Source organism: Ochotona princeps, chromosome 4, assembly GCF_030435755.1.
Source record: "Ochotona princeps isolate mOchPri1 chromosome 4, mOchPri1.hap1, whole genome shotgun sequence".
NCBI classification, from domain to species: Eukaryota; Metazoa; Chordata; class Mammalia; order Lagomorpha; family Ochotonidae; genus Ochotona; species Ochotona princeps.
The window spans coordinates 13901361-13913259 of record NC_080835.1 but is presented as its reverse complement, the minus strand read 5'-3'; the positions used below and the strand labels follow the sequence as shown (position 1 = coordinate 13913259).

General features: G+C 48.1%; 1 protein-coding gene across 1 annotated transcript; it reads right to left on the bottom strand.

Annotated features, from left to right (window-relative positions):
- Positions 1–6120: 6120 nt before the first annotated feature.
- Positions 6121–11610, bottom strand: LOC131479984 (spermatogenesis-associated protein 31E1-like). Its single transcript, XM_058662272.1, has 4 exons — positions 11383–11610; positions 10582–10636; positions 9604–9664; positions 6121–9370 (listed from the first exon to the last, which is right to left on the bottom strand). Exons 1-4 carry the CDS (start codon positions 11608–11610, stop codon positions 6121–6123), a joined length of 3594 nt encoding a protein of 1197 aa, XP_058518255.1.
- Positions 11611–11899: the final 289 nt, after the last annotated feature.

Here is an 11899-nt window from a genome sequence, read left to right as displayed (position 1 = left end):
AAACATATCAATACACATACATATTCATAGCTATTGGTTTGTGGAATTTATACTGCATGCTGGAGAAAAAATTAAGTTATATTATAACAAGCAATTTAATTAAGTGAAAATTTACTAGACATGACTAGTAAATATGACATTTCTGAAGCATATCATGCTGAAGTACAACTCTTTGGTGTTAGGAGCATTCAATATGGAAGATATTCCTAACTATCCTAACTACCAACGATGCCAAATTTTTTCACTGTCATTACTTTCATTATAGTTAAATTCAGTAATCAACAATTGCATGGTGGAATACCTTTGTTGTTTTGTACCTTATGACATTCTCAGAATGAAACTGAATAATTTTAATCATTGTTATATATTTCCTCATTGGCTCAGATTGAATAACGAAAATAATCCATTATTTCTAAGAGATTTATAGTACTTACAATAAAACAGGGCGATAAGTTGTTTGCTGCCATTTGGCCAGTCAACCAAGCAGACGGTACACCTTTTTTTCTCTTTCTCCTCTCTGAAAATCTGATCTGGCTTTCCAATATAAATAAATAAATACAAAATGATCCAGCAATACTAACATATATGACATGTACTCATCAGACAAATCAATATCTCACTCAGAAATCAGACTCCAATGATTGATGAAGCACTGTTCACAATAGCTAAAAATGGAAACAACCTAACTCCTATCCAGTGCTGAATAAAAAAAATTGTGGCCTATACATAGGGTCAAATACCATGTCTTCAAAGCAATGAAATAAAAAAAAGAGCAATGAAATCATGTCATTCACATCGCAGATAATATGCAAAGTGATTATGTGAGTGACATGGAGAGGCAGGAAAGGGAGCGTTTGAGGACTGGTTGATCAATAACTACCTGGTTATGGCTAGACTGGAATAAAAACCTCTGGATTCCATTTCACTGCAGTATAATTGCATTCAATACTAACTTACTGAATATTTGATTGTGAAAATAAATTAGAAGATAGATTGGATATTTTTCATCATAAATAAATGTTAAATTAGTAATAAAATTTTAAATTAATATTCAGTATCTTGGTGGATATAGATTTATTTATCATGAATGGAGGCTATGCAATGCATATATGTACATCAAAGCTTAGATAAAGGCTGTAAGTATGTATTTTTCTCTAAGAATTTTCCTTAAAAATCAATAACCTAAGGCTCAGTACAGAGGCCTAGTGGCTAAAGTCCTCTCCTTGAACATGCCAGGATCCCAGTTCTAAACCCTGCGGCCCACTTCCCATCCAGCTCCCTGCTAGTGGCCTGGGAAAGCAGTCGAGGACAGCCCAATGCTTTGGGACCCTGCACCCATGTGGGAGAATTAGAATACAACCAACACAAAAAGCTTTTTGCCAGTATGTCTAAATTCATTGGGGTTTGATTTTTTATTGTCTCTACACCCTGGAATTCTACAATGCAATGGTCCTCCACAGTGTAACACCTTTGCACTCCAGTGTTAACTATATTCAGGTCTTTCAATTTAGTCAAATGAACACACTTCTCTACACCAAGCAAATCTTGTATTTTTCTTTCTGTGCTAATGATCAGGACTGAATTTGTGCCTTGCATAAACATGATTAGATAGGGCTTGGCAGAATGTCTCAAAGAGCTACTGTGAATGCACACAAAGCAGACTCTGCTGTTCTCTGGCTCATGTCACAGATCTGCCTCCTGGGGACTCATGTTGCAACAGCTGGTCATCCCAGAGGTTCAACTGCAGGAGGGACTGCCTGGCATGTTCCCAAGGTCAGAAGTCAAGGGTCATCCCAGAGGTTCAACTGCAGGAGGGACTGCCTGGCATGTTCCCAAGGCCAGAAATCAAGGACTACATGAATTCATTTTAGGATTTTGATGAATGTCTTTCCATTAGAAGCTACAAAATGAAGAGTAATTGATGTCTTGGTAGTCTTTTTTGATGCTGTAAATCATTTTAAAATGGTAGTTTATGACGTTAAGATGCGTAACACTGATACTCTTTGATAAGTATGTCACAGTAGTAAACACCTACATTGCCTAATGTTCAATTTAGAAAATTTTCTTTTTTTAAGATTTACTTATTTTTATTGGAAAATCATATAGAGAGAGCAGGAGAGACACGGAGGAAGATCTTCCGTCCACGGATTCACTCCCCAAGTGTCCAAGAAGAAAGAAGCTGAGGTGATCCCATGCCAGGAGCCAGGAGCTTTTTATGGGTCTCCCATGCAGACACAGGATCCCAAGTCCTAGCTGTGGCTAGACCAGCTGCTCTACCTCCTGCATGGACAGTGTTCCCGCCACTTCCTTCTGCATGCTCCTGCAAACTGAGGAAGAGCTGCAGGCAGCTTTGTTCACACCTCGCCTGCCAGCTTGCCCTCGAGCAGGCTGCAGCCTTGGCGCTCTTCATTTTGATAAACAAGCAGAATGCGGTCGGAGCCATCCAGAAAGAGATGGCTGAAGATGTCTTCTTCCCCGAGCGTCCAGCACCTCATGGTGCAGTTCAGGTACTACTGTGTGGCTGGTGGGTAGTTTGCTGTTTAGAGGCCTTAAGCAGGTGGTGGCCAGAACCTCCTAGTGAACCTCCTGGGCCCCAGGGAAGGGCTATGGGGCCGCTTCCCATGACCATGCTTCCCTTTGCCCGCTGTTGCTGTTGCCAGCTCTGCACAGGACTCCTGCCATTGCCCTGGGGAGACCCAAGGGCATGAGCCCTGCCCCAAGAAGGCTGCCTCTGTGCTGCTGCCTGGTGGCCGCACTCAGCCCAGCAGGAATGGGGTCCTTGGGTTGAGCATGGTGACATGTTGTGTTCCTAGACTGCAGCCCTGGCAGTGGTGGCCTGCAGGAACGGGGCCCAAGGGCTCGGTGTACCCTCCCTGGCATATCCTGCCTGCCTCTGTGCATCTCCTGCAAAGGGGTCCACGCCACTGCCCTCTCCCAATCATGGCTGGAGGCCTCTTGCCTATTTGTTGTAGAATCTTCCACAGAGGCCGGTTTTTGGATGATATTGCATTTTGAGATTTGATTATTGTTTACAACCTTTCCTATACTATTTAGGAATAGTCAGACTTTTTAAAATGTTTCTACTCATTGTTGATTCTCTACCTAACATAGTGGTAAGCCTGTGTTTGTGAGTTAAACACATGCCATTGTAAGTATAAAGTGTATTGCAGTGCACCAGCCAAGAATGCCCCCTCCAGCTGCTCCCTAAATCCCTTGCCATCCCTTCCACGACCCCGTACTCCCCTTCTCCCTCTTCCTCCCCTCTGCCCTTCCAGCCTTGCTGTCATCTCTCTGAGAACCTTTTGGCCTCTCAACCTGTTGAAATATTCCTGCAGGAGCTGTATTGCTTGAGGCCTGCCCCAAATCCTCCTGACGTGGGCCAGCTCAAGATCAACTTTGTGGACAGCTGAAAAGGCTGGGGATTGCCAGAACACTCAAGGCCCCCAACTCCCAGGGAAGCGGAAGAAGCCAAGCTGTGGAAATGGATCTTCAGGAGGCAGACCTGGCTGTGTAGCTCAATTCAGGCATCAATCTACTGGGTGGACTGGGGAGGAATCAGTCTTCCCGTCAGGATGGGAGTTTTGGGAGCCCAGTTTGCACATCCTCTTCCAAAACAGGAATCCTGAAGAAGAAATGAGGCTGTGCAGTTAACTGACCTCTTCTACAAACTAGCTCATGAAGGATGTAAATGCACTAATACACGTGCGGTTGAACTTGAGTGGAGAATGTTGTAGAAGGGCCATGGCTATGGGAAGGGGACAGTAGAAGGGTGGAAACCAAATTGAGCTCAAGTTTAATCGATGAAGCCTGGCAAATAGTAAATGTGTGTGTAGTGAGTGGAGGCAGAATGCAAGACAGACTGTCCCTCGGTTCAGTTGAGTTTTCATGTCTTGGAAATTAAAGCTAAATAAGTCAAGTAGTAGCACAGTAATCCAGGTTAGAATGATGGGAAGAAAAATGTCACAGCATTGATTGTGGTGCCTAGAAATCTGTTCAAAACGTTTGGTAGGTCAGCTCAGTGTTTCACTGATGCAGTAGTGGGCAGGGCGACGTCTCTGAGAGGATGCTGTCTGGGTGCAGGGTCCTGTCACACATCCTTCAGGGATATTAAGTCAGGACACTTGTGAGTAGGGTGTGGCGTTGAGCGCCCCGGGTCATTCCTGACCTTGCTGCATTGTCACAGGTGACAGAATGGACAGGGCAGAGAGCACAGACACTTACTGCCTCCTGCACGGGGCTGTTCATGCTCCCCATCACCGACTGTGGCCCACTTCCTGAAGGAGGCATGTGCTTCTCACCCAGCTCCATCCCTCCCCTTGCCTGTCTTGCTGGATGCTCAGAGGACCCAGCAGACTCCGGGCCCATGGTCCCAACCTGGGCATCACCCTCTAGGACCACCAGTGGCTCTGCTCCACGTCCCAACCCCTCTTGGGTCCCAGCTCCTCTCTCATTTCTGGGCCCAGCTAGGAGGCTCCTGGGTTGCAGCATCCAGAAAAGATGTACTCTCTGGGTAGGCCTGCAGGTCCTGCACTGCCCTCCTCCCAGAGGTCTGATGGGGGAGCAGTTGGGCCCCTCTCCATGCTTCTTTGGGAAGATGCATGGCTCTTTGCTCCCTGCTGACAGACCCCATGAGAGCAAGATTTCTCCCACCTCTGCACTCAGGGTCAGTGCATACAACCTCCCCGCCCACTGGATGGTGTGTGAAGCCATTTAGCCCTAAGCTGGTCCTGCGACCCCTTGCTACAGTCATAAAAGAAGTTCTAGGCTGTGGGACCAAAGACCGGCTTGGGTCCTTTGGAGCAGACTCTTTCTTTGCTCGACCCAAGCATCCCAAATTGTGAAAACCTAAGGTGCGGCAAGGGACCTGGGGAAGGGTGAGTGTGCAACCCCAGTCCAGCTTTCATGCACGTCCCAGCCTTTCTAGACGCTGCACTCAGCAAGAGAAAATGCTGACCGCTTCCCAATACCCAGCACGGCACAGACAGAAACCACAGCTCCAGGGGTAAATTAAATGTATTAAAATAAATCATAAGAAAAAAAGGGAAAGGAGTCATGTAAATAAACAAATTATATAAAGTTTTAAAAAGTAAACAAAAGTGAGTTTAACTCTATAAATAAATAAATAAATAAATAAATAAATAAATAAATAAATAAATATGGATATTCTAAAAAAGCTCAAATAAAACAGAAGGGTTTGGACTAAAAAAGTAACTGACTAAATAAATGTGTAAATAACTTCATTTTATGGATCCTACAAAAGAAAGTTGAGGGTTAGGGCTAAATAAATAAATAAATAACTGAATTGAACGAAAAGCGAACAAAATAAAGATTTCCATCTGAAAAAATAAACAAATGATGAAATTGCTTCCACATTTATGAAAATTAAATAAGAGAGGTTTTACCTCCAAAAATAATAAATAAATAAATAAACAAATAAATAATAAATAACTGAAATATATGGAGAAATAAATGTTTGGATTCCAAAAATAAATGAGTAAATAAATGTATAAATAACTTCATTTTATGGGTGCTAAAAAGTAAAGACAGGGTTATGGCTAAAGAATAAATAAATGCATAAATATATAAATAAACAAATACATAAATAAAGGACTGGAATTAATGAAAAGCAAAAAAGGATTTATAACTACAAAAAGAAATAGATAACGAAGTTGCTTAAATAAAAAATTGTATGAGAAACATTTTAGCTCCCAAAATAGATAGATAAATAAATAAATAAATAAATGCACAGAAAATAAAGTTAAAAGAGGTTTCAACTTCAAAATGAATAAAGACATAAATTCATAATGAAGTTGTAAGGACATTTTTAAAAATTTAAGGAACAGATTTTTTTCTACATAAATAGTAAGTAAATAAATAATTGGAATTTTACAACATTTAAAAAGAAAATAGGAGAGATTTAAATCTTTTTTGCCTCTAAAAAAATGAATTGTGTGAATATTTAAAGAGAAACACCAATAAAAATGTTTTAACTCCAAAAATAAATTAATAACTGAAGTGTTTAGACACATAAAAATTGGAAGGCAGAGGGGATTGAACTTCAAAAATAAAGAAATAAAAAAAACCCATAAAAATAGCAGTGTGTATCTTTTGGATTGTTTCCTAGAAAAATCTTGTGTTCTGCTGACCTCCGCAGGTGTTGGAAGCAGCAGATTGCAGGAAAAAGTCCTGTCTGGCCGTTGCCAGGTGACGGTAGTGCCTGGGGCAGTGGACATTGTGTCCTAAGGCACCTGCTTCCTTGAGTTGGTGGTGGCAGGGTCTCACTGGGCACAAAGGCTCCTTGGGTGGCACAGCCTGCCTGTTGCTGAGAGTGCAGCTGTGGCTGGCCAGGGCGTCTACGGGCGGTTTGGCGATGCAGTTAACTGTAGTTGTCCTTGGCTTTTTCCTCAGGGAGAAGGGAGCTCCCTTGTGGTGGCAGGCACACATATTGTGACGCAGCATTTTGTCCTCTTGGGTCACCTGAGTGTTTGTGGCTGACACCTTGTTGCACCCACAGGTTGTTTTGGGAGTAGATTTGTCTTTCTTAACTTTTGTTATTTTTTTAAAAAAGTTTTTTATCATGCTACCCAAATCGTTGCATGGGGGTGACAATTTTGGGTTGGGCTGGAGCAGCGATGTTCTTCTTAGTATGTCCTGGACAGGGTGGCACAGCCCAGGGACATGGGCAGCTTTCTGTCCTACTGATTTGCCTTCCTGCCCTCGTAATGGGCTTCTTCTGCATACATCCCACCTGTCAGTGGGGCGCATCCTGAGCTCACTCTCCCAGGGGGGCCTCATGTTCAGGATCCTCCTCGGCTCCTGTGGCTCTGGGCTGCACTCTGGCCCCGACAAAGTCTCAGTTACAATGTGTGAGGCTGAGTTGGTGCTTGATAGGCTCCCACATCTGGCCTCAGTGGCCTGAAAAGGCAAGATGTCCATAGTTGAGGAAGGCTCGGGGGCAGAGTCTTGGAGGTGATGGTCAGTGGCAAGGTCTTGCAGGACGGTGCCCAATGCCAAGTCCTCCGACTCCTCCTGTACTGGGAGGTCCTGCCTGTGCATAACCTGGGCCTTCAGGTCTGCCTCTCCTTCCTGGGGTCCTGCAGGACTGCTAGAGAGGCTCTGTTTGGTTACTAAGGAGTTTGGGGAGGTGGTGATTGAACTCAGTCCCGTGGTGACTTCCCGTGGAGAGGACTTGTCCTCCCCCACCTGTGCCGCCTGTCTGCTCTCGCCAGACTGCACAGATTGGGAGGCTTCATAAAGCTCCATGATAAATGGGCTAGGGCAGGTGTTTGCTGAGGCCAGGGTCCCACTGTCCTCTTGTGTCTGGCTGCTGCCTGGGGTCTGAGAGAGTCCACAGATGGCCCTGGGTGGAATCATCTTCAGGGTACTGTAGGTCTTCTTGTGCACAGTCCAGGGGACAGAGAGAAGACCCCTCCGGGTGAGCACTGGTTCTTTTGCCTTCATCGTCTCCACTGGCGCTTCCCCATTAGCTTCTCCCCGGGAAATTGTGAGCTCAGATTCAGAGTATCTCTCAGAGATGCAGGTGGCATCCAAGGGGTGGAAGGGAGGCAGAAGTGGAGAAGTTATTGTTTTTTTTCCCTTCAGCAGATTAATGGGCGCAAGAACCCTGAAGGGGAGGCTCCATCGATGTTTCACACGAAGCTTTCTTATGTGCTCTTCTAGTGTTTTCTGACTTTCTGAATTGATCAGAAAGATCATGGGGGGCACGTCACAGGACTCCCCATTACTTAAGCCCACTGGGCTTCCGGTTGTAGAGTCTTCAGGGATGGCTGGAACAAGGAAGGTTCCCAGCCTGTCCTGACTGAGCACAGACCCCAGGCCCCTGCCTGCCTTTATGTCCTCTAATTTCTTCTCAAAGTGCATGTTCAGGTTCCTGACTAGGTTGTTTGTTGAGGTCATCAAGTCACCTGCTGATGGTGTGCTGGTGTTTTGCCCTTGGGCCTTTGCCAAGGGGCTCTGGGAATCCTTGGGTGGATCACCTAGGACTCCAGCCAGGCAGTAGCCTGGCGCCTTGCCCGAGTCCTTCTCAAGGTGCAGCCTTGGAGGGTGCAGGGGTGGCATTGTTTGCACGTTCTTGCTTTGCAGTCCTAGAACAGAGGCCCAAGGGGACTGGGGCTTAGCCTTTGCCTGACTTGTTCCAGGAACTGGGGCCTGTGCTGGCATTTGCTTCGTCTTGTGGGGAGACCCACACAAGGGCTGTGTGAGCCTCTTTTGGAGCTGCTGCTCCACTTTGTGTCGCAGTTCATGGCTGGCCAACTCTTTGTGAATTTTGAGAGTTAGCCTGTGATCCTGGGAGGTCCAACTATTGGGATTACACTGGTCCAACATCTGGTGCAATTTTTTCACGGGTTGAAGTAAAGGTATCTGATGCGGCGATGAGTGGGTAGATTGGGACTGGATCGGTGCCAGAGGTGGGGACTGACGCCAGGGCAGCAGGGACTTCTGGAACCCATTGAAGAAAATAGATGGACATTCTAATGGGACCCCGACAGCAGCCACCAGGGACTCACTGTGCAGGATTGGAAGGCCCCAGAAGAGCTGACTGTATTTCTGCTGAAAAGGGTCCTCCTGGACCTTGGGAAAACAAAACCTGTGAGGGTCAGGCAGTTCGTATAATCTGTCTTTCAAGATCCCGAAGGGAGGAAGGGTGGTGGCGTCCTGCCGGCCAGCCGAGGACTCAATTCTGATCCCCAGGGCATCCAGGAGGTGGACTGATTCCTCCTCTGCTCCCTCCGTCCGCATCTTCCCTGCTGCCATATTGGTCTCCAGCAACTTCTGGACATTGGGCTTGATGAAACAGCAGTTGTCAGTCCCTGCCCACTGGGTGTTGCTGCAGGGCAGAGGGCTTTGATTCCAGGCCCTGGCAGCTGCCTGCCACCAGGAGAGGGCAGAGATGGGGCAGCTGGTGGAATCCTGGGGTGAGAGCTCTGCTGTGGGAGAAGGCTGCCAAGAGCTGGGAGGAGATAAGCCTTGTGGCATGGAGTCCAGAGGGAGAGTCTCTGACCTGAATTGATGTAGAGGCAGGCTGAGGTCCGAGGGTTGGAGAGGCTGGACCACCTGAGCTGGTTGGGGAACAGTCAGCACAGATGTCTGGGGCAAGAGGCTTTTGGGGGGTGGTAATGGCTCTGGTGAGCAAGAGACATTTGGGGACAAAACATCAGGGGGAATCACTGGGTCTGGGGACAGGGTAGGAGCCACTGGCAGAGCCTGTTCAATCAGGGGCCCTGGGGAAGTCGATATGGACAGGGTGGTATAGTCCTCGTCTTCATCCCCATGTGGCCACTGTGCTGGAGCAGGTGCTGTCCTTAGCTCATCACCATGGGGATCGCCACATGGGAGCCTCCCCAGCTGTCTGTTGGAGAATGAGGCACAGCTAAAGCTAGGAACTGGCAGGGCCAGTGATTCACCCACCCAGTCAAGACAGGGGTTGGTGCCTGCAGCCCATGGCCCCTCCCCCCACCATGTCTTCATTGATCTCTTACTCCCACCTTCCCCATTTCAGTCTGATTGACTCCCTGCCCTTGGGGCTCCGGGCCCTGTGAGTTACAGCAGGTGCAAGAAGGAGACATGCAGAATGTTCCTCACCTTTGCAGAAGGGAAGTGAGGCCTGGAGCCTTCTTGGGTTTCCCCTGGTGATGTTTGAAGGCTGGAAATCAGGAGAAGAGTGATCTGGTGGGATGTCCCTTCTAGGGGGGCCCTTGGAGAACAGACCTTGAGCCCAAGCATCTGTGTCATCACGGGGCTAACAGTTACAAAGTGCTTCCACACCTCTGTCTCCCTGCACCTCTGCTCACTCTAAGGTGACAGTGGAACATGACCCTGAAGACTGACCCTGCCATCCTGGACCTAGTGCCACCTAGTGGAATACCTGCTTCCCCAGAACTGCCTTAAATCCCTGGGTCTCAGTCCTCTTGAATGCCTGTTCACCCTAGGTCCGGACCCCCTTAAGGCTCACTGGGCTAAGTGAACTTTGTACCCTCACTGCCCACAAGCCAGCTCAAGGTTATAAAGATGCTCCTGCCCCTTGCTCCGTCTGCACTGCTCTGCTCTGCTCTGCTCTGCTCCGTCTGCTCTGCTCTGCTCTGCTCTGCTCTGCTCCGTCTGCTCTGCTCTGCTCTGCTCTGCTCTGCTCTGTGTCTCTCTATGTCTCCTTCCTCCTTTGTTCTCTCTCTTCCCTCCTCAAGCACTCTCTCTCTGCTGCATTTTCTCCCTGCCCACAGCTACCACCCCCATCCAAATAAAGGACCTGTCCTGTGGCTCACTTGCTGTGTCTGGCAGGGGGTGTGGAGGAAAGAGCTAACACTCACCAGTGCACTGAGGGGGACAAACGAGGGGCTCCCCTCAAAGAGAAATAGTCCTTGTGGCAATGAGGCCAGTTTGTCCACAGCTGGACTGTGAGTGCAGTGCAGGTCTCTGCAGCCCATAGTGCCCCCTAGTGGGCAAACACCCACTCCCAGGTTGGCTGGGCTGTCCTTCCCAGCAGCCTCCCTCTGGGTCCCCTCCCATGGACACTGGTGAGCTAAAGCCACCTGCGTGGTTGGGGGCCAAAGGGCAAGGCCTTACCTCTCAGAGTTCTGCACTTCCGGCTCTTGATCTTTTTCACTGTGTGTCCTGGACTCTGAGAGACAAAGGAGGGAAAGAAGGCCTGGGACCCAGCTCTCTATCCTCTCTGGACAGAGTGTACCTCTCTGTGCCCATGAACACCAGGACTTGCTCTGTGTTCTTTTCCTTTGCTCATTTCTAAGTTAGAATAAAAATAAAATGGGAACTTGCACTAGATTTCTATGGGAAGCGCAGAGGAGGTTCTCTGTGGCGTCACCCTGGGCGTCTTTGGTCCTTGTGCCTCTGCTGGGGAAGCAAATGGGGAGGCAGTGAAGGATGAGCCAGTGAACCACCAGCCAGCCTTGACCCAGGGAACAGGGAGCCAGCTGGCTGGGATGGTCCAGCTGCCTGGAGCCTAAGGACTCCTTCCAGTCCTCACCTCTCACTGCCATGCCCTAACGGGAGCCTGACTCAAGGAAAAGACTTGGCCTCAAGGCGTGTGCCTTTCCCAGACTGTTTTTCTCCCCCAACCTCCCAACCTCCCAACCTCCCAACCTCCCAACACCAACCACCCAAGATTCCCTACTCCAAGTCCTCCAGGCTTTGTCTGTGTACTAAGGTGTTTTGCCCTGGTGCTCTCCAAGGCTCCCACACAGACCGTCAGAGCGCTCTCAGTAGACTCCTTAGTGTTCATCCTAGTGGTGCCCTATGCTACCTCTTCCTAAGTAGAAACTGTTCCAGATTTCCTGAGAGTTCTCATTTAGAAAAGCAGAGGGAAGTGTTGAAGAAGACAGAATTGGGTTTTGGCCGAGGGTAGCTTACCTTCCAGACCACCCCATCTTGCCTCGGTTTTGGTGAAGCTGGCTTTCTCTCCAACCAGGGGAGTATCAGGAGAAAGAGCCCCACTCCACACAGGACAGGGAGGAGGAAATCCACCACCCAGGGAGTGTAGCTGGGGCTTAGCCATGTGTCGCTAATAGTTTTCAGAGAACAGAGAGCGTTCTCTAACATATGAAGCACTCGGTGAGCAGCAGCTAACTGAGAGCCCATTCTCCATCCTCTGAGCCGCTGGGTGAACCGCAGCTAACTGATCCCGGGGAGTTTCCATTGGAACTAGACCTGCATCACAGAGCTGCTGTCACAAAGAACTATGGAGGGCGGGGCAAGGGCCGCACAGAGACCTGAACTACCACCACTCCTTACTGCTCAGCCTTCTAGGTCCCCAAATTCAAATCCCTCTGTTCAACTTGTCAGAAATAAACCCTAGCCAATGTCCTATTCCTTCACCCTGGCACCTGGATATCACCAGGTTGCTTGAAGACTGATGTGTAAATTCCAT

Excerpts from the sequence above, each read along its gene's own strand:
- LOC131479984 (XM_058662272.1), bottom strand. The coding sequence starts at position 11,610 with ATGGGCTCTCAGTTAGCTGCTGCTCACCGAGTGCTTCATATGTTAGAG. Across the intron at positions 9,665-10,581 it reads GAAGTGCAGAACTCTGAGAG|CCTTCAAACATCACCAGGGG; the intron begins GTAAGGCCTTGC and ends CCTGATTTCCAG. Across the intron at positions 9,371-9,603 it reads CTCACTTCCCTTCTGCAAAG|ACAGCTGGGGAGGCTCCCAT; the intron begins GTGAGGAACATT and ends ATTCTCCAACAG.